The 26503-nt window shown below is 47.1% G+C and overlaps 1 protein-coding gene across 5 annotated transcripts in view; it reads right to left on the bottom strand.

The window, feature by feature from the left end:
* Positions 1-26503, bottom strand: part of CAPN13 (calpain 13) — a 53642-nt gene that overhangs the window by 14988 nt on the left and 12151 nt on the right. For 3 of the 5 annotated variants that reach the window (XM_059840732.1, XM_059840731.1, XM_059840730.1), the window contains 12 exons: positions 22618-22687; positions 21202-21320; positions 17281-17414; positions 15234-15408; positions 14265-14336; positions 12495-12580; positions 11097-11171; positions 9512-9681; positions 7843-7985; positions 3801-3961; positions 2252-2288; positions 612-674 (listed from right to left, as the gene is read on the bottom strand). In XM_059840732.1, the coding sequence (XP_059696715.1) occupies positions 612-674; positions 2252-2288; positions 3801-3961; positions 7843-7985; positions 9512-9681; positions 11097-11171; positions 12495-12580; positions 14265-14336; positions 15234-15408; positions 17281-17414; positions 21202-21320; positions 22618-22687 (1305 nt within the window). The remainder of the gene's footprint in view (positions 1-611; positions 675-2251; positions 2289-3800; positions 3962-7842; positions 7986-9511; positions 9682-11096; positions 11172-12494; positions 12581-14264; positions 14337-15233; positions 15409-17280; positions 17415-21201; positions 21321-22617; positions 22688-26503) is intronic. The other 2 variants (XM_059840733.1, XM_059840734.1) reach the window with 2 other exon arrangements.

Raw genomic sequence — 26503 nt, 5'->3', positions numbered from 1 at the left:
CCCCGCTCGTTTTCACCTTCACGCATTGATGTAACCATTAACTGCCAGAGGTTCATTGTGCAGAGACTTTTGACAGCGATTTTTTTCCTCTTGACTAAGTCAAGGAGTTCTTTATAACAGTTTATTAAACCATTAAAAGCATCTCCTGTGAACACAGAGCTTGGCTCTGAGAGAGCAGGAATCAATTACTCAAACGCTGACTGATGTCTGGTTTCCAAGTGCTGAGAAGGCAAATGGAAAATGATGCTGATGGGGGGGGGGAGACTACCCAAGGCTTTCTAATTGCTTTCAGCAAATAAACAAACCAAAGCAAAGGAAAAAAAAAAAAAAAAAGTACACATGCAAGCCCATCACCAGCTCAACTATAAATCTCCAATATTCCACTGATATATGGCACTAGGCAATCTATCCCAGCTGAATGTCCCATTTTTCTGGGGGTTTTGGCAGGTCAATCAATACCATTTTCAGGGTATCCACTTGAGGATGGAGCTCCCAAAAAAAAAAAAAAAATCTAAATGGATTTGTATCAACATCATAGATCAGTTTTTCTGCAAGTCCACACGTGGTCTCTTTATTATTTTTTTCCCAACAATAAGTTTTAGAGAGGGTACCTGCTTAGCATGTCTTAGGAAAAGGGCCTTATAGGAGCTGCCCTGGTTCTCTCTTGGTACATCCTGCATTGAAAACAAAGAGCAGACATAAACAATTCAGCTACAAAACAACTGGAGGCAAAAGTCTGAGGATCCAACAGCACTTTAGAGGGGCAGGGAATGTACAGCACAGGCTGCAGTTTTCACACCCCCAAAATAAAGTGGGCTAGGAGAGGGCAACTGCTACTGCAATGAAGGAAGCAGCATATTTCAGGTGTTAGCAGCTAGTACAACCAGGAAGGAGCAGCTCAGGGCTTAAGGAAGATGACAGAACACATCCAGGGTGGAATTAGTGAGTCAATACATGAGTATGGAGATACAAGGCCTGATCCTTATTGGTGGACCTTGTCTGGGAGCACTGCTCAGGGCATGGGAAGATTCATGCGAACCAAGAAAACAGAGCAAGAGCTGACTTTTCCTTTCTCTTGTACCTTCTCAATCCCAAGACAAGCTTGGATTATATCTGAGCAATTGCAATTCAGTGGTTAAGTGATTTTTTTCCAACCTTCCAGTGAAAAGATCCACCAGGCACTAAGGGGGATTATCCTTAACGTCATAAAGTCTTCAGAAAAAATCGAAGCCCAAGACCCAGTGCCTTCATCTCTGTGTGAGATACTTCATAGCAAAGAAGCCCAAACAGCTGAACAGGAGCAGAAACTGTGGGTACCACAATTCATCAAAGTCAAAACACTGGCTAAGGACAACAGCCAGGTAAACTGACAGCTTGTCAGTGGGGAGAGATAAAAAGTCACCATTTACACGACCCCTCTAATGGGGCTTAATTGTGGGCTGGAGAATGAATCACAAGGAGAGGACTCAGCTTTCTGTTCTCCTTCACACCTCTGACTTCAAAGATCTGTGTCTTTGAAGGTTGTAAATAGCAGCCTCTCTGCGGCAGGGCTTTGCTGGTGGGACCAGCAGGGGCTGGGCCAGCCCTGGCAAGGTGCACAGCTCACAGCAAGAAGTCAAAAAACCCACGGTGGCTGGGCTGGAGAGGACAAAATGGGGGTTGAACTAGAGATGCAGCCAGTTTTGAAGTGTGGTTTGCTTTATGTCTCTGTCTCTGAAGATACCCTGATGAAAAGCAGCAGAAATCTGATTTGAGTCTCATCCCTGTGGGCTCCTGTGCTTTACAGGGTACAAGCACTTAAATTGAATCATTCCCATGGGGAAGGCATGTCCAATCCCACTCACAGGGATTAAGTTTCCCTCTCTCTCTCCCATAGATGTACACCCATTTTACAGACACTGGAAGAAATTAGAATCTTTTAAGCATTCTCCCCCCTGCTATATTTGGTTTGTCAAAGTGTTAAATAGGGTGAGGTGAAAAGGACAGCTGGACAGACTGACAAAGGGACTGTATAAGATCTGTTTCCTCAAAAAGCAGGCTCTGAAACAGACAGATGAGAAGAGGAAGGGCTTTGTTGTCCCTCCCATCTCTCCAGAGAGGTGTCCTGCCCTCCCAGCAAGGTTGCAGGGTGCCAGAGGCAAACAATGGGACAGTAGTGGGTGGTAAAGGGAGAAAAGAGCAGATGAGGAAGAGCCAGTGGAGGTGACCAAATGATCACCACCAGGACCTACACCAGTTTTCACACTCTTACCATCGGCAGCCCTGGGCTGGTCAGGGAGCTTGAGTTCCTAGAAAAGAGTACCAAGAATCAAACTGGGAGAAAAGAGCCCTTTCCAGAGCACTGATTTGCAGCTGTGGAGGAAGGCAGGCACCAGCAGCAGCCCTCAGCCAGCCCACAGGATGCTCAGCACCCATGGCTCAGCCTGGCCCAGTGCAGATGAGGCTGCTGCACCACTCCTGGGTCACAGTGCTGACAGGTCTGAGTCTCCAGCTGCTCAGAGCTGCCCTCCCCAAGCCAGCTCTGCTGGCACCAGCAGCAAAGAAAGGTTGTTTGTTTCACCCTGAGCATGCCAGGACTGACCTCACCACACAGAACACAGGGCTGCCCTGCCTTGAGCCACAGAAATTTTTCACCTCTTTTCTCTTTGCTCAGCTTAACAGTCAGGAATAAAAACAGCATCTGGGCTATTAAAAGGCAACATCTAAAAAGCCTGCAGACTGCCTGAAACTGGGCCAGGGTCACCATTTCTAAGCCATCACATTCAGTACTTGAGTTTTGTTTTCAGCAGAGAAATTAGACAAGCCAGGTTCTATTTTTATAACATCTGTACAGGTAAGTGCTGCAAAGAGCCACTGGAAGGTCATCACCACGCTTGGCCGAGCTCAGGAAGGTCTGTGAGGGTCAGAGGCTCTCCTGAAAAGCTCACTTCCAGGGCTGAGCTGTCCCACCCATGACTCACTCTGCTGAGGCAGTCCAGCCCACAGCACAGACTCCTTGTGTTTGCTCCCATAGCTCAGGAGCTGCCTCAGTTGGTGCTGGGCTATTTTTGCCAGGGGCCAAAGCCTGGAAACCAATTTCATTATTAAGATATGGGCCAGTGAGGTCAGAGCTGCAATCACATCCTCTCTAAAGCTGGCTGAGGGAAGGCACTGCACAGTGATGCCTGCAGGTCATTAGGTGAGGCTGAATGCTGGGACTCACAGCTTGCTCACCTGGAGCAAACCACGCCCAGATATAATACAATACCACATTCACGTGGTAATGAGTGTGTGTGTGTGGCAATAGCTGCCTTTGCATGACCTCAGACACCATTTTCCCACTAAACTTATCTCCATGGCCGCCCTCATGCCCACAGGGAGCCCTGCCTGTCTGTGAGGTGGCTGAGTGAAAGGATCAAGGCTTTTCACTGCTCTTGGCTTCTCCAGGTGCCACTCCAAGAATGGGACCTGATCCATCTGGCATCCAGCCAGCAGAACATAAGAAACTACTGAACATCTGCTAATAATTAGGGAAAACAAGCTCCCCATCCTCCTTTCAGCAAAGAGAAATGTCCCCACAATCAGGGGTAGAGGACATTATTGCTCTCTTTGTAGCAAAGCTGAGACCCTTTGCAGGGTGGCTGCAGACGAGCTCCTGCCCTGCTCTGCCACCCTTGGCCACCCTTGTGGCCTGATCCCACCCAAGAGCTGCTCTGCCCTCCTCCGTGCCTTCCCACCCTCCAAGGACACACCAAAAGCAAATTGCCACAGCAGCAAATAATTAATTCCTGACACACTTTAAGGAGTGTGTATCATCTTACTCATGGTAGTCTTGATTCTTGATGAAAATTCGTAGGAGAAATTGGAATTCCTGGTCCTCTGCTGCAGCAGGAACCACGGCGTAGGTGCCTGGGCTCAGGATCAAGTAGCTGGTCACATCTCGAGTCTGGAGAAAGGTTTGCTTCAGAACTCTGGAGTTCTCCTGAAAGAAAAATACAGCTGGCAGTCTTCCTGTTAGGAGCCAGAGTGAATCAGGCAGCACACTCCCAGCAGCCTGCCATCCCCACACCTCTCAATACACACTGCATCTATCACACCTCCACCTCCCCCGTGGCCTGAAAAGCCCAGTCAGGGGATAGGCTTTTCTCAAGGACATATCAAAGTTGGTCAGAGGTGGAGAAACTGAAAGAAACAGAAGCCAAAATGAGCTTAAGGAGATTTGACGGGAACTTCAATTAACATTAAGCAGAGTTCACGAAGGAATCAAGGATGATGCTATTACTAAAAAAATTCCCTGAGATATTCTGTGACTCAAAGAGGTCAGAGAGCCCTCTAAGCATGTCACCCAGATGACAATGCTTCAAGAATCCCAATCCAAACTAGCACGTGTCACACAAAAACTGAGTATTCTGATCTTTCATCTGTTATTCCAGTGTTTTTTTGCTGAGATGAAACAAATATAATGCAACAGCTATTACTATGATGACATGTAAAGATAGCATAATAAAAAACCCTTCCTTAACATATTCCCCAAAATATATCAGCGTGTATAAATTCCATTTAGAATGGTTATACAGCGTGGCAGAGTTATTTATGAGCCATGCCTTTGGGAGACAATAACATAAAACTGCTATTTTGGAAGGAAAAAAAAAAAAAGAGGATGACTGGTGTTCTAGAGGGCTGGGAGGTACACAGACTGCCAAGTATCATGGGTCAGATCTTGAGCAGATAGAAATGGGCAGTGCTGCAAAGAAATAAATGGTGTAATACTTTTTTCCTCCCAGTTTTGAGCCTTATTCCACATTCCTTCTGGTAAAAAGCAGAAGCAGATTAATATCTCAATGGAATCAAAACTGGTGCGAGATAAGAATCAGCCTCTGTACATTTCTCAGCTCTATCACACAACATTAAACTTCCCTCACAGCCATGTATTAGTGTTCCACGTCTGTATTTAATCAAAGGCTTCCTAGAGCTATCAGATACGTCCATTCTGCTTTGCATCCTTGCCTCCACTGCATTCTCCTCTCATCCTGCCAAGGGATAATGCTCCTTTTGCTTCACAGCAACACTTTGGTGCATCTCAAAAGGTACCGAACAACAGATGTGTGGCATTCTCTGAAATATCCCTTCGCCCAGGATTCTTCTCCCGGGAAGCTGAGAATCCTCAGAGGAAAAGGAAAACAATTCTTATCTCATTTGCTTCTCCTGTGTTTTGCTCATGTGGAATGTGTTTGGAGATTGTTTACCCACAGGTGATTGTTCCATTGGATTCTGGTGTGAGTTGTTTGGACTCTTTGGCCACTTGGGGCCAAGCTGTGTCGGGGCTCTGGAAAGAGTCACCAGTTTTCATTATTATCTTTTTAGCATTCAGTAAGTATCCTTTCAGTATTCTTTAGTATAGTATAGTATCATAAAGTAATAAATTAGCCTTCTGAGAACATGGAGTCAGATGCATCATTCCTGCCTTCATCAGAGCATTCCCTACAAATACAATACGGATGATGCTGCAAATGAATCACAGCAGAGAAAGCAGATCTGGGAGGAAGAGTCAAGCCACATGAATCTTGCCAACTGCACTCTCCTTGTGCAAAGAAACCCCTTGTAAACTTCTACCCAAAGGTGTTCTGACTGCTCTCAGGCACTGAACACTGGGAAATAAACTCAGGGAATGGCACTCACACCCAGCCTGGTTTCAGCTCCTGGGCTTGGCTTTTGCTGCTTCCAGGACAGGAGACCAGGCTGGCTGTGAGGAGCTGGTAGGGCAGCTCTCATATTAAAGTACTGAGTGTGTGTCCATGAGGGAATGTTTTCTGCATAATCCTCTGTATGGATGTGCACCAATATCATTATACTGATAAAAGCTATGGTGTGTTGTATTTTGTGAGACCCCCGACGAAGGGAGGAATGATGAATCTGACTCCATGTTCTTAGAAGGCTAATTTATTATTTTATGATCCATATTATATTAAAGAATGCTATACTAAAACTATACTAACTATACTAAAACATAGAGAAAGGATACAGACAGAAAGCTAAAAGACAATAATGAAAACTTGTGACCCCTTCCAGAGTCCTGACACAGCTTGATGGGGATTGGTCATTAAGTAAAAATAATTCACATGAAACAATCACCTGTTGGATAAACAATCTCCAACCACATTCCAAAGCAGCAAAACACAGGAGAAGCAAATGAGATAATATTGTTTTGCTTTTCCTCTGAGGCTTCTCAGCTTCCCGGGAGAAGAATCCTGGGCAAGGGGATTTTCCAGAAAATATGAGGGTGACAATGGTGTGGCAGAGCAGCCTCACTGCTCCCTTGCCCTCGCTGCCCAGGTGCTCCACAGTAATCCTGGTGCCTCCAGGAATGCTCTGTTCTGGCCCTGCCCTTCAGCTCCTGTGCAGGAGGTCACTCCTAAGGCCAGAAACCCAAGTGACCTGAGCCCAGAGGGAGCCTGAGGTGAGCTGTGGGCTGGCAGCCCACAGAGGCCACGTCATCTAGACTTGGCAAACACACTGAGGTTCATCCATCCTTGATCCACATCATACCAAGAGAGAGAAAACACACCTGAGCATCCACTGGAGGGGAAGAAAAATTTTAAATATAAAGCGAGAACAGAGAAAATCCGTCTCCTAGTCTGCTTCCTGATTAAATAATCCCAGTTTTGAGGGAACTGAGACCTATATCATCACCTCCCAGTGAAGGTCACTGCTGTTAAAATGGGTAACTGATCAAGGTGGACGTGCATCATGCAAGAACACACAGAGACCTCCATGTCTGGTGACTTTTGGGGGTGCTGGAAGGGGCAATTCCCACAGCAGCAGCTCTTTCTGAGTGGCACAGCTGGCCCAATGGAGTGCTGCAAGGCTTGATACCTGCACAGGACAGAGGATATCCTCCCACAGGAATAGTGAGCTCCACTTGCTGGAGGGATGCCCTTTTAATGACATCTTTTATTTCTCAGACACCTGTTTTTTTTTTTTTTTATGAGCTACAAAGCCATGCTCTTCCTTTATGAGGAGTTGTTAAACTTATGGCATCAATTATTTAAAGTCTGGGACTAGGGCAAACCTCTCCAGTAATGAGGAGAATGAGGAGAAATTAGGGTTATAGCAATCCCTGCTTCCTTTTTAGGCTTTGGGTTTGGAACAATAGCCTCCCACAGTCATCAGCCAACAAGAGGAATACTTTGGGGAGGGTTAGCATCCATCCACACTAGAACTGTGCTTTCAGTAAGGCTGGTAATGCTCTGAGAACATTGAAAAGGCTTGAAAGGAGCTTGAAAAGGCACCTCTCTGGGCAGGCACCAAGAAAAAAGCCCAGAGAAATTCCAGTGGAGGTCCCAGGTGTCTGAGTGGGTTTCCTCTACACTGGTCTCAGGCAAAGGCTCTCATGTGTTTTGTAAATGTTTCTACACAGCTTTTCAGGTAGAAAACAGGAGGATGAGTGAGAAAGGCCCACTTTGGGGAGCAAGAGACAATCTGCTTCCCTGCCATACCTGGAGTGCTGCTCAAGGGCTGTCATGCCTTGTGCCCAGCCAGCACAGCATGCCACCAGTGCTGCTGCTACAGAGGATATTGCCCTGGCACATCTCCTAACCCAGGCACTCCCTCAGTTTCCCAGGGCTATTCTGGGATGCTACAGAACTAAAAGTGCCACCTTTTCCTTAAGACATGAATAAAAGAAACTAAGCCAGCTTAACTCTGCTTTTACTCCGAGTTTCTACAATAGGAGGCACCCAGAAATTCACACCATATGCTGACTTTTACCAGGCCAAAAGGCAATTCAGTCTTGCATTCCCACACACAGGTAAAAGAAACCACACAGAGAACAGCAGTGCCCACATGACACCTGGCTGTGCTTACCGTGGTGATGAAAAAGCCAATCCTCAGGTTTTTTGCATCCTGCACAGCATGTTTCTGCATGAGTGAAATTGCTACATTACAGGTTTTGGGGTTGTGATCTAGCACTTTGAAAAAGTACTGAGGGTTTGTTGAAGCTGCACCTGCTGGGAAAGTGTGAAGAGGTTAGCAGTAGGCTCAGAGGTGTTCCAGCAGTAGCCTGTTGTGTAAGATCCTGCTTGTGTTGACCCAGAGGAGCAGGCAGTCACTGCTCCAAGATCCTTTCATTACAACAGAGCACTATGGTCTCCACACTAGCACTAGAAGTTGAGGCATCTGGAGGTAAACTAATTGCACATTTATCATTTTGGAGATCTCTGGCAAAGTCACGGAAGTCGTGTGGATTTCTCAACCCCCCCTGCATCTGCTCCACCTCCATGGCAGCCTGGCACACTTCCCCAGCAGCAGAAAAGCAGTGCCTCTCAATCAGGCACCTGACCCAGAGGCTGAGCTGAAGAGGACTGTGGCTTTGAGGTGATAAACACATAGAAAAGGACAAAATGGTGCAAAGCTATCCTCTTCTTCCCTGCTGCCAGTGTTTGTGATGGACAGCCAGGATGTCGAGCACCAGAGGGAAACAGCTGCTTCTTGGCCAAGGCTTTGGTTAACAGGAAGCATTCCTGGATGAAAAAAAGAGCAATGAACTGCCCCAAGTGGGATAAAAGGACTGAGATGGCAGCAGAGTAGAATTTAAGCCAAATCCCTGTGTTGGGTGGCCTTGAAAGTTCTAAATTTGAATGACTGTACTTGGACAGGGCCTTCACTTGAGGGCTGTTGGGAAACACAGCTCCAAGGAAAATGGCACTGCCTGCACACTCTCAGTTCAGGGCCTTCTCTGGAGCTTGGCACTCCCCATCTTTCCATTGTGTAGCCCCTTGCCTACAAGAGCCCCTGCAGTTGTTGCTCAGTCCCAGGGACTGTGGTGGGCAGCAGCACAGGCATTGCTTTGTTATCACACCTTGGGAGCTGGGCATCGGGTCAGGAGCAGGAGCCTGAAATCTGTAAGCCAAAACCTGGTTGCTGCTAAGTCAAGGATTGTCATTTGAGAAAAAAAGAAGCCTCTTCACTGACCAGATAATACCATCCTAGATTAAAAACACAAAGCCCAAACACTGATGCAGCTTTAAAAAAAAAAAGTGAGATGAGATAAGATAAAAATGTAAAAATACACTGCTATTGATTGGAGCTTACAATGCCTGAAGAGTTCTTGCACAGGCAGTAAAACCACTGGTCTTATCAGCCCAAAAAGACCTTTATACCTTAAAAAATTAGGCTTTGTAGCACAATATTTTAATTCCATTTCAATTTGATTTCAGAATACCTTTTGCTCTGTAAAATCAACAGCATATTTGGCAGACCAGACTTTCTGATGAGGTGCCCAGTAACACCTACTGCAACTGGCTGAAAGAAGATATACAAGCTCATTTTGTCTTAAGGGCTCCTAAATCACAAGTCTCCCGTTTTAACTCAGCAGCCAGTGCTGTGGCTTTGTTTCTGCTGGTTTAGCTGATAAGTGCTGTAATGGGAAAAGGCAGGCATTAACACCTGGCAGTCAATACTCGTGCAATTCGGTGCTCAGAGTGAGTGTTCCACATCAGCGGGAGGAGGAGTGAGTGCAGCGAGCATCCCTTACCCTGGGAATAGCGGCTCCTCCTGCTGGGAAGGCCCGGGCTCCACAGGTTGGTGTAGCTGGTCAGAGACCACGCTGCTGAGCCCTGCTCATCTCCAAAGTCCAGGAATGTTGGGGTGTTGTTACATATATACAGCCATGAAAACTGCTCCTGGAAGTCCTTACAGGACATCCTGCAGAGAAAGAGGGGAATCTCATTGTTGAGTTTAAGACAGAAGAACACTGCCAAGAGGTCAGGGAGGGAATCCTGCCCCTCTGCTCAGCCCTGGTGAGGCACATCTGAGAGCTGTGCCCAGTTCTGGGCTCCTCAGTACACGAGAGACGTGGAGCTGCTGGAGCAGGTCCAGTGGAGGGTACAAAGAAGATCAAGGGCCTGGAGCATCTCCCTTACAAGGAAAGGCACAGGGAGCTGGGCCTCTTCAGCCTCGGGAGGGAACCTCATCAATGTCAGTATCTGAAGGGAGAGTGTCAGAGGTGGGACCAGGCTCTGCTCAGTGATGCCAAGCAATAGGACAAGAGGGAATGGGCAGAAACTGATGTACAGGGAGTTCCACCCAAATATGAGGACGAATTTCTTTACTGTGCAAATGACCACACACACTGTACATGTTGCCCAGAGAGGGTGTGGAGTCTCCCTCACTGGAGTATTCCACAGCCATCTTATCACAGTCCTGTGCCACGTGCTCTGGGATGACCCTGCCTGGGCAGGAGGCTGGGCCAGATGACCCACTGGTGGTGCCTGACCCACTCTGTGGTTCTGTGAACACACCAGTTAGGCATCCACATTCACCCCATGTCTTTAAAAGGGAGATGGCTGAGAGCACTGCAGGCACCTGCAGCTCTGCTGGCTGCTACCTTGCAGAAGAGCTCAGCTCTCAATGCATTTTGGGCTGCCCTGACTGCCCCAAGTGCCCCAGGGTAACCCACAGGGCACGTTCAGGGGTATCTGGCTGCAGCCCTGCCATCTCCAGCACACTCTGCCACTGTCCCTTGCCCTTGCACCTCCACAGTGCTCTGTCCCACACTCATGCTCCACTCAAGCCTCACATGCGTGTTTCAGACCCACCTGCTTCTGCCCTGCTTTCCTCAGAGCCCCACAGGGCTCATGTGCACTTTCTGAATAATCAGTTTTTCTAAGGGACAGCCCATGCATGGCTGAGCTGTATCTGGGAGCAATCAGAGGCAATGAAAAACCACAAGCACCTGCAGAGCAGTCAAGTGCACAAGCTCAGTGACCTGCTTAGCCAGCTGTCCCCTTCAAGCATCTGTCAGTCCAAGGTTCAAACCACACACTTTATGAGGAGAGGTGGTGTGACAAAATGACTGGGTCTCAGAGGGCTGGATTTTTACTTCTCTCACTTTTCTTTTTTTTTCCACCAGCCTGTCACTTCATCTTGGCCAACTCCATTTTTTCAGGTCTTGTTTCCTCTAACACCACAGGGTGGGGACAATCTCCAATTTGCTGTTTGCACACACCTAACAGAGGGTGCCTTGAGCCACCACCAAGAACAGAGAACTGCCAAAATGACATTTTCCATAATGAAGGCAAATAGAAAACCCTGTAGACAAAGGATCAATAGGGAAATACCAGAATTCTCCATCATCCTTATTTCTGAGGAGGGCTTCTCTGTAGTTAGGCTCAACACGGTCCCAGTGAGGAGAGCTGCAAAAAAGAAAAAATCAACAAGATGTGAGGCACAGTTTTTCATCTTTGACCTGTTCCTCTAACCAGCCTGTCAGGCCATGGGGGATCAGGAGGGGTGAACAAACTGTGCATTGGAAACAGGACCAACAAATGGCACTCTGTGCCTCTGCTGTGCCTGAGCTGCCCAGCCTGGGGTGGGGAATCCTCCCTGCTGTTCTGGTCACCTGTCCCCAGGCTGGAGAGGTGAGTGAGGCACCAAGCCACAGCACCCTGAAGCACTGATATTCCACTGACACGTAGAGAGCACATTACCCAGTCAAACGTGTTGTTTCCAGGCAGCATGTTTATAATTAAGTGATAATTGTACTTTCTGCGGAGTTTAAGATAAATAAACAGCACGTGAATCAATAATTTATTGATCTGTGCAGCTTACCTGTGAACGTGCTGCTGACATTTCAATTACCCTCAGGACTGCAGTCCACCCTTCCAAAAGGATGGGAGGATGCTGCCTGAGCAGAGAGATGTTATGCCAGCCTCAGACAGGTCCACACAACCCACCAACCCTTCCAGATGCAACACTCCAGCCTGGCTTTTCTCAGCAGAGTGCTTGTGTGTGGTCCTAGCAACAGGGAGGGGTGGGACGCTATTAAATAACCTAAGAGTGGCACAAGAACATCTCTCTAATCATGGAAACGCTGATGCAATTCCAAAGGAAAACTAAGATCTATTTGTTTATAAAACACTATTGCAGTCTATATAATTCCTTTCTTTAGGAAAGAGATGTTAGATTATCCACACAGGCAGCAAAGTGGTCCTTGCATCCCCAAAGCTGCATGAAGGATCCAGAAACTTAGTTCAAGCCATTCCCAGGCACTTTGCCTCTGGAATAACCAAGGACCCTTTCTGTCCCTCTGTATTCAATGCTGCCCTGCTCCACGGACTTGTCTAACCATCCTCTTCCCAGAGTCAGACTCATGGGAGCAGGAGAAAGAGGAGGAAGGTGGATGTGTGATTTCTGCAGGAGGATTCAATAGAAGCAGCCAGCCAGCACCTAAGGACATGGTCAGAGCTTACTGCAGGAAACAAGAGCTCTTCCATCCATGGCTTCTGTAGAATCATGCATTGGGTAAAATGCATACACACAGACAAGAAGGGACACCTGAGCCTAGCAGGGCTGCATTGGTTTTCCCTGGATTGGATTTCTGCAGGCAGTTGCTATGCAGATGGAAATAATGCTCACAATTAACTGATTTGGAAATATCTGTTTTGTTAAAATGGGTGCAGGGCAGAGGTTCTTATAAAAGATTGAGTCACTATGGCATGAAAGCTTTAAGACCCTACTTATCACTCCAGGGCCCCTTCCACTCCCCATGGCCCCAGGGATTCCAGATCCTGATGATATGTTTCCAGCCCTTCTTGTAGGGGATCTGTGAAGAGGGAAGAAAAACAAACTCAGTCACAGCTTTTCAAATTCAGTGAAGAGAAGGGTAATAAAATAGAACTTCCTCTACACTTTAGACACCAGATTTAACCTCTGGTCTGATTTTCCCAGCAGTGGAAAATCAGTGCCTTCTGCTACACTGCAAAGGAACGATGTGTGAGAGAAAACCGCGCCCATTTTGCTTTCCTGAGGATAGCAAAGAGCTGACACAGGGAGAGGCAGCAGCATTCCTGTCACACTGCATGAATTCAACAGCCTTGGGAAATTCCAGAGCCTAATTCTGCACATCTGATGCTGTGAGTCAGCAAAGGCAGAGACTTTGAGGAATGAGGTCACCAGACTGCCTGGAGTGCAAGCCAACAGTCAGCACGGAGAGCTGGTGATGAACACAGTCTGTGGGGCTGCACTACAGTGCTGTGGTTTGCAGCAGCTGGGGCTTCTGGTGCTTTCCCCCTTTTGCTGCCACTGATTTAACTCAGAAACAATTAACTTTTGCCAGTGAGGCCAAAATGGTGGAAGTGGAAAGGAGAAGCAAGCCTTTGTTTTCTGGCTCTCCTTATGCACACAGGCAGTGTAGGAAACAATACCATGGCAGTCTCTTCCCACGTAGAGGCTCTCACCATTCCCCCTCAGCACAACCCCCTGGATGTCTTGGCGCTTCATCAAGTAGGGCAAAGACTATTTCTCCTCTCTCACACACCAGGAGCAGCCTGCTTCTCCTCTGGCAGAATTGGGCACCCTTCTGCCCCTGCCCTGCAGAGACAGCTGGGACCTTCTCTGGAGCTTGGCAACCCCCATGTCTGCATTTTGTAGCCAAAAAACAGCATGCTGGCTGTGATGGTAGCACCAAGCATGCCATGGCACTGAGAAAGCCAACAGAGAGAGGGGGATAAGGGAGAAAGTAGCTTAGGGAAAGCAACATTCCCTTTCCAAGGTACTTTAGGTTCCAAGATTCAAAGGTTTTGCAGCTATCTTGCTTGACAGCATAGCTATTGTTTGGTTTCTCTCTTCACTGTTAACTCTCCCTGTGTGCACTACAGCTTACTGGGCTAAGCCCTGTTCTGACTTCTGGCTGTAAAAAACCCTTAATTTCTTTTGATCCATGTGATAAATTGGTTCTCAGATCATCAATATTAATATTCAGCCAGGAGCAGTTCTGCATGAGTACAGCAGCTTTAAAAGATGGAGAAACACTGTTCTTGAACCAGCGATTTACTTTTCACACTGTGATTTTTGGCAGCCTGTGATTGAGCTGAACAAATGTAGATTTGCATCATATGACAAATCCCACAATTTCAGCCAGTGATTCTACTTGCATCTGAAACACAAAAGCACATTTTTAAAGAGTCAGCACGGAACAAAAATCTCCAGAAATGTTGTATTCGACACTCTGGTATCGTATTGTATTTGGGACAGACTGCTGAAGTGTCCCAAGACAAAAGTAAATTTCAGTTGCATTTCCCATTAGAAAACAACATAGATTCAGGGATCCTCCCTCTTTTTTTGGTGCCAGAGTCCTTCCATCTCTTGGAATTTGAACTATGTGCTTTCAGCAATGCCCCCTGAGTGTGGAGCTGATTCACATCACTCTGACTGGACCAGCAGCCCCACTGCCCTGTGGTGGACCATCAGTACAAGATCTGCAGGCAGGAACAAGTCCCTGACCTTACCTTCACAGCTCCTGTGACGGTGTAGGCATGTCCCTGCACAATCCCATTCCTCAGCTCTATGTTCCTGCTTGACTGCAGAAGGGAGAAAGCACAGCTTTTAGCTCCTGCCACACCACACAGACACAGCCACCAGCTCCCAGAAGTGCCATTTGCACTAAGCAAAGCCTGGGCTCTGACCACAGCAGCTCCTCAGAGATACTCCACAGGAATGTGGCTGTTCCCACTGCGGCCACAAGCAAGCCAGGAAATTTAACAAAGCTACAGACCTACACTTCTTTGCAAGTCCTTCCACGGTGCAGAGCTGCTGCAGCTGCAGAGTGACCTGGACTGGGTGACTGGCACTCAGACTGGGGGACTGCAGAATCCCCCTGCCCCTCCCAGCCAGGCTGACCTGAGCTGAGAGAGGAGTCCTTGCCTTGCCTGCAGCAGCCAAGCTGCCTGTCCTGAGGAAGCAGGCACCACAGGAGCAGTGTCACACACCTCACAGTCACATGTCACATGCTGTAGGGGAAGCCTTGGAGGCATTTTACCCAAGGTGCTTGCTGAATATCACAAAGCCTTTTGTAACTGCCCAGCATTAATGCCAGTGAGCCTGCAAGCCACAGTGAGAGAACTGCATCCTTTCACAGAAGAGAGAGAGGTGTGTTTTGGCCTTGCCAGAGTTGATCACAAAGTTAGGAAGCTGAAATCAGGCCTGCTGGAAGAGGACACCACTGTACTGCAGTGGAATTAGCCAGGAGAGAAGCTACAGCCCCCTCTGGGACAGAGCAATCCATCTACACCTGCCCAAATGCCTTCACAGTCCTTACCAAATAATCTTATCTACTTTCTGCTGCCAAGATCCCTTGGGGCACCCATAAACTGTAACTATTTTACAGAGTGATGATGGGTTTCCTTTTCCCCTGCAAAGAGCAGCCTTTGTGCCAGGTCAGTGAGCCAAGAGAGGCTGTGACCAGCCCTGGGACTCACCTGGCCTGAGGTGCTGCAGCCCATGAGACACCGAGATGTGTCAGCTGCTCTCAGGATCTCCTCCAGATCTGGAGGTGGGTTCTTCAGTGAAAACTGCACCTGGACTCCACCTGTGAGGTCTACCAAAGCATCTGAGAGGTAGCCTCCATTCAAGTTCTGGTAGGAGCCCTGCAGCCTATGGAAAAAATTTAAAATACATAAAAATAAAAAAAAAAAAAAAAGGGAAAAAAGAGAGAGAAGTTAATTAGTCCTTCCACTGTTTTCATAAACAATACACAGTGCTTGCTTTAAAAATGAATGTGTGCATTGAGGTGGTGAGCACAGGGGAGCCCAGGGTGTGCAGACATTTGGCCAGGTAATGAAAGGAAACGTGATTGAAATGCTTGGCCAGGCACAACACATGCCCTGTGGAAGGAAGGAGACAAAGGGGAGCTTTTTCTGTGCCTTCATCCCCATCTCAGGCAGCTGTCAGAGCCATTCACAGACAGTGGAAAATAATAAGGTGCATCTCAGGCCAACACAGGCATTTTTGGGAGATGAGCTGCATCTCATCTTGAAGCATCCAGTTTCTTTTTTCTGAGCAGGAAGGGAGCCAAGGATGACTAGTTCAAATGGATGCTTCAGGTCAAATGGAGCTGAACTCTTAGTTTCTACATCCTACTTATACAGGACTCTTCACAAAAATGGCCAGTGTTCCTTTTGCAAATGAGAAAAAGGAAAAGAGAGGTGAAGGTATTTACCCATGCTTCCAGGGCAAGGCAGAAATGAGTTCTCAGCACTGTTCCCAGTTCACTCTGCTAGAGCACAATAATAGGATAATAATTTAATATTGCCAGCACAGTCCTTGTTGTTTTTATCGTGTGGTTTTTATTGAGACAGCAAATAAGCTGGAACATGCTGTACTTAGAGCAGGTAGAGCATGCTGTTAAACCCCACCATACACACTGTATTTAATGAATGTAATCAAATGAAGTCTGCAGCTAATTGTATTTTGAAGAGTTGTCCTTGTCCTACACTGATGAAAAGAATTTGTCTTGGGCGTTGGGGAATAACTTCCTCCAATGGGAATCTCATAAACAGCATTGCTTGCAACTTTAATTTAATAGAGGTTTGGTATGCATTGTAATTAAAATCTTATGCAGCAAATTGATACTGAATCCTGAGTCAACTTTTCTGAGATATCTCAGGGCAAAATGCATTCTCTTCCTGAGTCGCTCTCATGCTGCTTTAACATTTGCTTATTCCTGACCAAATCTGCCAAAATTATTATCTCTTTTCCTCATCTCCTCTTCACTGCAGTGCAAATGCTACACCAGCCTCAGGTACCAAGTTCCAGCCCTTCATACCACCCCTAGCACAGGAGTTTTTCTTCAGCATTTTTAACAATGAGAAATGGGCAAATGCTAAGGGACCACAATCCGATCCCTTCTCTCTCCAGAGGATTTTAAAAAATTGTTCTCCCTTTATTAGGCATTATTTACCCTTCAGCCTCCGGGGACCTCAGCTTAGAGCCAGAGCTCTCTGTGAAGTGAGAGCTGATCAGAGAGTCCTAGGAGTGTGTGTGTTGTGCCTGGGCCTGTTCTTCAGTCATGCTTCCTCTCATTGCCTGCTCCAAATCCCCACGTGCCCTCTGATTAGTGGCTGTAAACACAGGTAATCCGTGCTTGGACTCTGCAGTCTTAAACAGAGGACAACACAGAAAGGAAAACAGAGACAAAGAAGCTTCCCTGAAAGCAGGAGGACATTCCAGGCCCTTTTGTGTCACCATTGCCCTGCTCCTTTTGCTTCTCAGGCATTAACATCCCAGAGCTGAACTGGGTAGATTTAGGGCTGGCTGCCTTTAGGGCTGGGTGGAGTTAGGTCTAAGCCAAGGCCAACCCCTCCAGTTTATATTGGCCCCATGTTTGCTGCAGCCAACATAAGCACAGTACCACAGAGGCATCTGTCAGCCTGAACTCCTTCCTGTGTGCTTTGCACAAGGCAGAGGGTGAAACCACCCACAGAAAGCATTCAGCACTGGGTGGAAGAACAGACCAGGTGTATTTACTTGGCATATGCTTTTTCCAGCAAGGATGGCCAGAATTCATTTGAAGTTCGGGGGTGTACAGACAGGTATCTTCCATTTAGGAATGGCAGCCGGTCATCTATCACTACATCCACCCATTCTCCATACTGCCAGAACTGGAAATAAATAAAATAAAAATATATTTTAAAAAGAGAGAGAGAGAGAAAATAAAATAACGAGCCTCTTTTAAGCACTAATGTCCATGGAAAGAAAAATCCTCCTGAACTAGCACAGGAATTAATCTAAAGCAATATGGATATGTGCAAGTTCTCTCCTGAACTCCTCAGGCTAATGGTCCCCATTGTTAAACAAGCCACCAGCTGGCTGGATTTCCCAGTGCCAGGGAAAGTCCTTGGGGAGTGTAGCTGGTCCTGCCATCAGTGGGAGGAGAGATTCAACACGGGGAGTATGCTAATATTCTTGGGCAATAGCAAGATTTCAAGGACATGAAGAATGATCAGCAGGTGGATTCCATGAGCCTCACTCCTCAGCCACACTTGGGTTTTTCCCCACAGTGCAGCTCTTGGCCAGAGAGACTTTGTCAAGATCCAGCCTCTAAATTTCCTTTCCTCTGTGTTTCAATTAAGACTCTGACACGCTGTCATGGGTGGAGACAGTGTAGTGACTAAAGACTGTTTTGAGGTGTTATCCATCTCCTTGATGGATGAGAAGGACACAGGCAGTCTCTCCAGCATGTGGACAGAGCAGGTGTTTCTCCAGCTGATCCAGCTGATGAAACTTTTCAAGGGAAAAGACAGGAATAGAGATCTGCGGGGATGAACTAAAGGAGCCATTTCCAGAGTCATTAGCAGATTAATGTAGCTTAGCATGATTCGAAATCATAAGAGGCCAAGCTCTTATTTGCAGTAATGCTAAGGACTCTAGTGGAAGTATGCCAGCAATAGATTTAGTCTAGCATGATTTTATTTCAACAGCTCCGGTCAATGAAAAACCCCAAAATGAACTGTTCTGCTAGAAAAGCACAAGACCAGATCTGCCCAGCAGCAAAGCAGCTTACAGACTGCTCAGCTGAAAGCAGGTCTGATCCTACTCACATTTCTGCCTCACCCAGGCCTCTCCCTACCTACACTAGTGGGACAGGATGGTTGGAACCCCTAAATTGGCTTGGAACCCCTAACATGGGTTGGAACCCCTAACATGGGTTGGAACCCCTAACTTGGGCTCCGGGAGAGATTTGGGGCTTCTGCTTGATTTTTGGCTGGAGGAAAAGCCTTCCACTGGTTGTCCTGTGCCTGGAGGAGAGAGAGGCAAAAGGACTGTCCAAAAGGAGCTGTCCTTTCAGCCACCTAAGGAGCCCTTCTGCCACCAGCCAACCCCTGGGAGCAGGTCTGTATGGAGAAGAGGTGTGACATCCAGCCACGCCTCCCCCAGTGCAATCACAACAGGTAAATAAGGAGAACATGCAGGACTTGCTGTGGGAATTGATGCAGTCCAAACTCACTGAGGGATGTTTTTCCAAAAGTCAAGTTCCTTGGTCATAGTTTGGTAGGGAGCTCAAGCTTGGAGGCTGTCTGAATGCAGCACTGTGTTTTTCTTCAGCTGGATAAAGACAGCTGCTTTGTCCTGAATGTCACAGACCTTCAGGTGGTGGTCTCATTGGAGCTCACAAGGACAGGAAAAGCCACAGAGGGAAGAAGAAACCTCATGGGAAATCCTAGAGTGCTCTGGAAGTACAAGAGTGGTACAGGAGAAGCCATTCTCCTGCTTTCAGAGGATATGGCTTGAGTCTGGCTTAATGAAATTTCTTTATACCCCTTTATGGGATTTAAGTACTGCAGCTGTGAATGTGGTAGTAAATAAAACCAAGAATTGCTATTTAGGCAGGATGCAAAGAGGGAAGTTCTTTGCCTCCACATTTAGAATAAGCCTTTTAAATCAGGACTTCATTTTCCTGGGCTTAAGAGAAGGAAAAAGAAATGGACAGTCCCAAGATGACAACAACACATCTAGTGTCCTGATGGTCAAAGGGGGAATGCTGTGTGGTTATTTTGCCTCCTTTTTTCCTTGCTGGGCAGGGATCCTAGAAAAATCCTGTTCTGAAATCGAGTAAGGAGAAAATCGCATGTCTATCAACTATCAACTAACACCCACCTTTTGTATGGTGTTAAAAAGCACTTTTTGGGTGTTTCCTGAAACTGAGGTCTTGACCATTTATGATCTTTAAAGATTTCATCTGTTTTTTCCTGAGAGCAGGGACATTAACACTCAGGGCAGATCCCTCCAGCTGTGAGATGACGTGCTGTGCAGGAACCCCCCGTAGTCCTCTGCAGAACGCTTCTGGCTTTTCCCCAAGTCGAGGTGCTGCTCCTCACTGTCAGAAGGAGTGACACACTCTGCCTCACTGGCACCACAGCTTCTGTGGCAGAGAAAGGGATTCCTATGCAAACATGGGGCTAACTTAATCCCAGGGGAAATAACATCACTGTAATTATTCCCTAGATAAAAACATTGCCCATCTTAACTACAGCTGATGAAGTGCTCATCACCCTTGACTCTTGCAGCTGAACAGCTCCTGCTGTACAGGAACACTGGAGCAGCCCCTTGTACTCCTGAGAGGCAAGATGCTCCACTTCCAAAATGGTGGGGGAAAAAGTTATAAGCTAAATTATTCTATTAGCATATGATATGCCTTGTTTGTGATTCTTCACTGAACTGAGGACTGGTTGCTTAGCCTGTGGATGGCAGTAAAATATCTTTGATGGAATAATTGAAAGGCATTGCAGAGAAGCATTTCCATTCAGAGGAGCTTTCTCAGGGGTTTATTGCTCAAGGAAAGCCAGAAACAGTTGCATTGATTTGCAGATGAGATGACAGGGAAAACATTTTCAAATACTGTAAGGTATTTATAATGCTTAAGATTTAAGGATTGCGCCTAACTAATCTTTTCAAAGCTCCCATGAAAGACAATCCATCTTGCATCCTTTTAATGTGTTTTAAGCAGACTGGTGTCCCTTCAGCTGGTTTATCTCACGCAGTGTGGCAGTGTATGCTGGAAATGGGCCAAGATAGAAACATCTGGTATTCTAAGGAGCAAAGGAACAGAGCGAAATTTAGACTGTCCACAAGATAATCCTCCTGGTGCTGCTCTGCAAGAGCCTAGGAGGTCAAAGAAGTCCCACTGCCACAGCTCTTTGTTTGGTACTGAACTGCATAAAACAAAAGAGATTTGTGCAGTAAGGGTGATGAGGAATGGCTGAGTTTATCCAGATTTTCTCCACATCCAGTTTAGCTTCTGGAGTTTAATGGTGCTGCAAGCTCTTCTAATCCCACCAGATATTTGTTTGACTCAGACACAAGCAAGCAGAGCCTGCCAGTTGCTACCCGAGTCACCCTCCTGGGAGATTCAGACAATTTTAGGAGTGGGTAGAAAGTGGGATTTACTAAAAAGCCTTGTTCCTCTCTCTGAAACAAATCTCTTTTCAAAATATCAAAAGCCTGTTCCTCTGATCTGTCTCCAAGGATTTGTAATTTCCAGCCGTTTCAAAGAGCTAAAAGGGCAAGGTGAAGTGGGGAAAGAGAAAATGAGCCCAAATAGACAGTGCAGGTGAGATGACAGCCATAACACACTGCCCAAATCAAAGCAGCCACCAGAATGCCATCTAAAACATATCTGTACACAAATCCACCTGAACAGCTGGTACCGCTGCCTTTGCAGTCATAACTTTCAGAAAAGGGCATCAAATTCCCTGAAGTGCAATTGCACCACCTGGAGCACTAGGAATCACTAAAAAACTTCAGGATTTTCTGCAAAGTTCCAAACTGGGAGTCAGCATTGAAGAAGCAAAGCATTCAAGGGTGTTGGGATGTGGGGCTGTGGCTTGGAGCCCTTTGGAATCCAAGCAGCCAAGCTCGAGTGGTACCGATACCACAGGGAATACGTACCCGGAAATGAAAAATCCCAGCATAATCTTCCTGGAATCCTTGGTCCTTGGGCAGAACATTTTCCAAAAATTGTTTTCGCAGTGTCAGGGAGCCCAGGGCAGCCAGCATCCAGCAGTCACCTCAGGGAAGGGAAGAATCCAGTGCATTCAGTCAGTCACTTGCTGTTCTGGATCACAGCTGACTCTTTGGAAACGGAATGGGCTGCAACATCTAAGAACCACTTTGCTCAAAGCAACAACATTCTTCTGTCTCCTTTTCCCCCTCCAAAATGCTGAAGCACTGTCCAGGATTCACCAGCAATGTCTGCTGGGAACCCTGCTGTCACCAGCCTCTGTTTTCTACTTTCAGGCTGCTCCTGTCTGTTGCAGTCATGTTGAGACTTGCAGTCCAGAACTATTGTATTTGCTGGGAATGCCCCAACGAAGGCAGGAATGATGCATCTGACTCCATGTTCTCAGAAGGCTAATTTATTACTTTAGTACTATATTATATTAAAGAATACTATACTGTACTAAAGAATACAGAAAATATATTTACTAGCTGAACGCTGAAAAGATAATAATGAAAACTGGTGACTCCTTACAGAGCCCTGACACAGCTTGGCCCCAAGTGGCCAAAGAGTCCAAACAACTCACAGCAGCATCCAATGGAACAATCACCTGTGGGTAAACAATCTCCAAACACATTCCACATGAGCACAACACAGGAGAAGCAAATGAGATAAGAATTGTTTTCCTTTTCCTCTGAGGCTTCTCAGCTTCCCAGGAGAAAAATCCTGGGCGAAGGGATTTTTTCAGAGGATGTGAATGGCACACAGAACACTCTTTAGGAAACCTTCAAACTTCTCAGTGGAGTGAGAAATGGGAAGGCATTTCTTACCACATGGGAGCAGAGCTGCTCCCAAAGACAAACATGGTCAAGGAGCACAAGATGGAACTGACACGGGCTGCAGACACATACTCTGATACTGGGTAATTATGGCAGGAGTTGAACAGAAATATCCACAGGAAGAAAACACTGGCAGTCAAATGAAGACATTAGGAAGGAAAGAAAATTCAGCCCTACAGAAGTTAGAGCTGTGCCTGTTTATCTACTCACACTTAACTGTGTTTGGTCCTTCTTCCTGAAGCACCTGCCTGAGCTCAGCTGGATCTCCATTTCTAAGCTTGGCCTTACACAGACAGAAGGCAGAAGCCAGACAAAAGTAACAAAGACTTGAGCTGCTGCCTTTGGGAATCCTGTTAAATATCTGCCATCAGTCGTGTGTGGACTTGTGCCGGTCTAGACTGACCTGCACTGATTGTTTACTGCAGCTGCCATGGTCCACATCTTCCCACTGAACACTTGAAACACAGCAAAGCAGTCACAGGTTATTGTTTTGTGCAGATCTCCTCCAAATCAAGAGTATCACCTTACCTATTTCTCCTTGCATGATGTCAAATCTGCTAACTCCATCCATGATCAAATAAGGATTTCTCTGAAGTTCCTGGAGGAAAGAAAATGCAAAGAACAGTGTGAGTACCCAGCCTTTGCCAGCAGCGTGTTCCTGCCCTTTGAAGACCTTGCCTACCTTTTTCAGGTCTGAAAACTGCTTTTCTTGAGCCCTGATGTTTTGCTGCCTGCCACCAACAAAACCAGAGGAGACACTCAGTCATCTCCTCTTTAATCTGCTCAGATATTCCTAGGGATGGGGACCTGGGGGTGGGTGCTCCCTGAGTTTTCATTTGTGTTTCTCTAATGCTACTGACACCTTTCAGAGAGAGCTCTGAGCTTGGCAGTGAAATCATGCAGTTTCCTGGGGCACAGCAGGGCAGAGACACACAGGTCTCCAAGCAAAGTGGAACAGGGTCTGCACTTCAGCTCAGGAGTGGGTCTGTGAGCATTTTACACTCTAAGCCTTTTGTGCTTCCATTCAGGTCTAATACAGGTCAGCCTGGGCTGATTTTCTTCACTCTGGTGAGGAAGATATAGAAAGAGAGCTTAATCTCTGTCTGCAAAATCCCCTAGGCCTGGCTGACATTTTTGATTCAGGGAGAATTTTCCTTGAGAGTCTTGCTTGGGCAGCGAAGGGGGAAGAACTTCAGAGCTCAGCTTTGAACATAGAAATGTGAACCCTTCTCCCAGCTGTGTCTGCTACTGGCCTGGGATATCTGAGTGCTCAGGAAGGAGCAGCCTCACCATCTCCCATGAAAAACCCTTGGCACTCTCCATCAGAGTAAGGCTCTGTTTTGTAAAAGCAATCAGCCTGAAATAGGCACGTCATCACATATGTAAGAAAACAAAGAGATAAAAGGAAGGAAAAAAAGTGCTGGTAAAAAAAAAAATTAAAAAAAAAAAAATAGCAGCCCTTCCCTGAACAGGCCCTGGCATTCCTTCTCCCCAGCTGGTTTGACATACTGCACAAAAATGAGACCAGCTCACAATGTGACTCATGACTTGCATGGTTGTGTGAGCTCAGCATTAGCAAATGCTGTCAGCTCTCTGAAATGGCTCCACAGTGATCAAACCCCTCTAAAACGTTTCCCTGCCAGGAAAAGAGGCAATGCAACGTCACTGCTCCAGGCTGGTGGGCACATCATGCTCCCAGAGCACTGCTGACGTGGGGGAAAGCAGCCTCAGCAGGCAAATTCCTGGAGAGATGCTTTCCTACAGCATCCCCAGCTATCCCAGGACTTTGGGGATTTGCAGCAAGAGATTTACCCATGGCATGGGAGCAGGCCTAAGACATGTGGCCACCAGCAGCAGTGGCTGCTCATTGTTTAAGGAAGAAGCAGCATTGAGCCCTTCTCCCTTCTGCTCCACATTCATCCCAGCCTTATCTTCTCCCTACCTCCATTTCCCACAGCAGCTTGTGCCCCTCACCTGGGTGAACTCAAAACTTTCCACAAGCAGGAACGATTAAACTGCATGGCAAGGCTTTGAACTCACTTTTGTGTGGGGCTGACTTGCTAGTAGTCATCCCAGAAAACCAACAGCATAAAAGAATGGCTATTTTTGTTTCCCCCATCACTCTGAGAGCTTTGAAGTCTGGCTTGCCAGAAGCAGGGTGGCTGGGCTACAGTGCATAGCTGCCACAGGGGTAAGCACCATGCAGGAGATGAGCCTGAAACTAATGGGAAGGCAGCTGTGTCTTTATGGGACCCCCGAGGAGAGGGATGATGCTGTGCTCTGTGCCAGGATGCCAAAGCCCAGAAGTGCTCTGTGGATCCTGCTAGCCTGTTGTGGGGACTGGCTCAAAAGGCAGCCCATTAGATGCCTCACCAGATATTCTATTGCCCACCAAGGTGTTGGAATCCCCTGTGAGCAAACAGGGATGAGCTGAGTCATTAAGCAGCTTCCTTGCTGAGAGAAACTGGCAATTTAGTCTAAAACCAGAAAAGACACGATCTGAAGTCAGCCCCAGCCGATCCAGACATCTCTGTGGCTGGCAGAGGGAACTCTCCAGGGCTGTGTTCCCTACAGCACATGGAGCTCTGCTTCCAGGAGCTTGCCCTCCCCACAGGCTCCGGGGCAATCACTGAGACAGAAAACAGAGTGTGCTGTTTCCACCAGCCAGGGGAAGGGGCTGCTCAGCAGCTCTCTGGACCCACAGAGGGCTTCTGACAGAGCACAGAGAGGACATAATTGTGATGGAAGTGCTCTGGAAATCTGCACCTTTTCAGCTGGGAGGAAAGGAAGCCCCCAATTAGCTCCTCTTCCTTCAAAGGCAAGAGTACAGCAGTCATAAAACACAATATTGCCCACTATTGCAAAACACAGCTAAACACATAGTTACCACTAGACAAAATGTGCAAGCCTCACTCTTTCCTACTGCTCAAATTGCATGACAAAGAGAGGAAGCACAGCTTTAACTATATGTCTGTCCAGAAGCAGTGCCCTGCTCCACTGAGAAATGATGAGGCTTTGTGGCATTTTCACCGAGGCTTTGCAGTTTTGGCTGGAAGGGGGAAGAAGAGGGAGCTCAGGGAGGCACGTGGTCTCTTCTCAGAGTATCCATGAGCCCAGCAGTGAAGGCAACCATATGGGCTGCAAGTCAAGCACTCTGCCTGAACTCATCCCCCCAGGACAAAGCTCTCATCACTGGCTTTCCCTGGCCCACTGAAGACTTCATTATGTATTCAAAAAGAAAGAGAAGTTCAAGTTCAAACCAGTTCATCCTCTAGAGCATGGTCTTACCACAGAAGTACTGTTCATCTAAAGGGCAAGATAGAGAATTTATCTGAGAGGTGGAAGGAAAGTGTCCTGTACATGCATTTAGCTCTAAATCTTTTTATAATTGCTTGAAATTTTTAGGGAAGAACAAGTCCCCAGAAGGAGCTGGAGGTGAGTAGTGTAGATGTAGACCACATGCAGACATATAAAGGAGACAGTCAAACAGTTCTGTGAAAAATTGGAAGCCTGAGGTGGGATTTCCTAGGCAGTCTGGCTGCAGGCTGCTCTGGCTGGGTGCTGGCCACCTTCCCCCACATTTCTCCACTGGCCCAGCACGATCCTGAGTGCAGGCACAAGGTCACTGAGGGTCAAGAGGCTGGAGCTGACTGCAGAGCCACCTCCTGGTCAGCTCACCTTAACCCTAAAATAAAACCCCAGCCCTGTTTCTGTTCCTGCCACAGATCCACATCCTTCCCTTCAGCCACACTCGTGCTGCTCCCCCCCTGCTGCAGCTCCACCATCCTCACACATCTTGCCATCGTGAGTAATGTTCAACACACACAAATTATGACAAATAAAAAGGCTGCTATTTATTGAAAGCCAAACTGTTCTCAGCTGGACAAATGTTAATTCAGCAGCACTGCTGTGCCTGTAATAGTGTTGCTGTGGATTAAGAAATAAACCTGTGCCACAGTTCCCTGGGCTGCAGGCCCTGCCCAGCAGCGTGCTGAGGAGGGGTCAGTCACACCACTGCCATACATCCCATAACCACAGGAAACCTGCTCAGAAATAAGACACTTGGGATAAGGAGGGAGGGCAGAACAAAGGACAAAGTTAGTGGAGGGCCTGGAGCACAAGGCTTAGGAGAAGCAGATGAGGGAGCTGGGTTTATTTAGCCTGAAGAAAAGGAGGCTCAGGGGGGTGACTCCACATCTGCCTGGAAGGAGGTGGTAGCCAGGCTCCAGAGTCTCTTCGCCCAGGTAACAAGTGACAGAACAAGAGGAGATGGCCCAGATTGTGCCAGGGCAGGTTTATGTTGGATATTAGGAAAAAATTCATTTACTCAAAGGGTGGCCAAGCACTGGAACAGGCTGCTCACAGAGGTGGTACAGTCACCTCCCTGGAGGTATTTAAAAGACATGTAGGTGTG

The sequence above is a fragment of the Haemorhous mexicanus genome, chromosome 3 (assembly GCF_027477595.1).
Source record: "Haemorhous mexicanus isolate bHaeMex1 chromosome 3, bHaeMex1.pri, whole genome shotgun sequence".
NCBI lineage: Eukaryota > Metazoa > Chordata > Aves > Passeriformes > Fringillidae > Haemorhous > Haemorhous mexicanus.
This window is presented reverse-complemented; position numbering and strand designations above follow the sequence as displayed.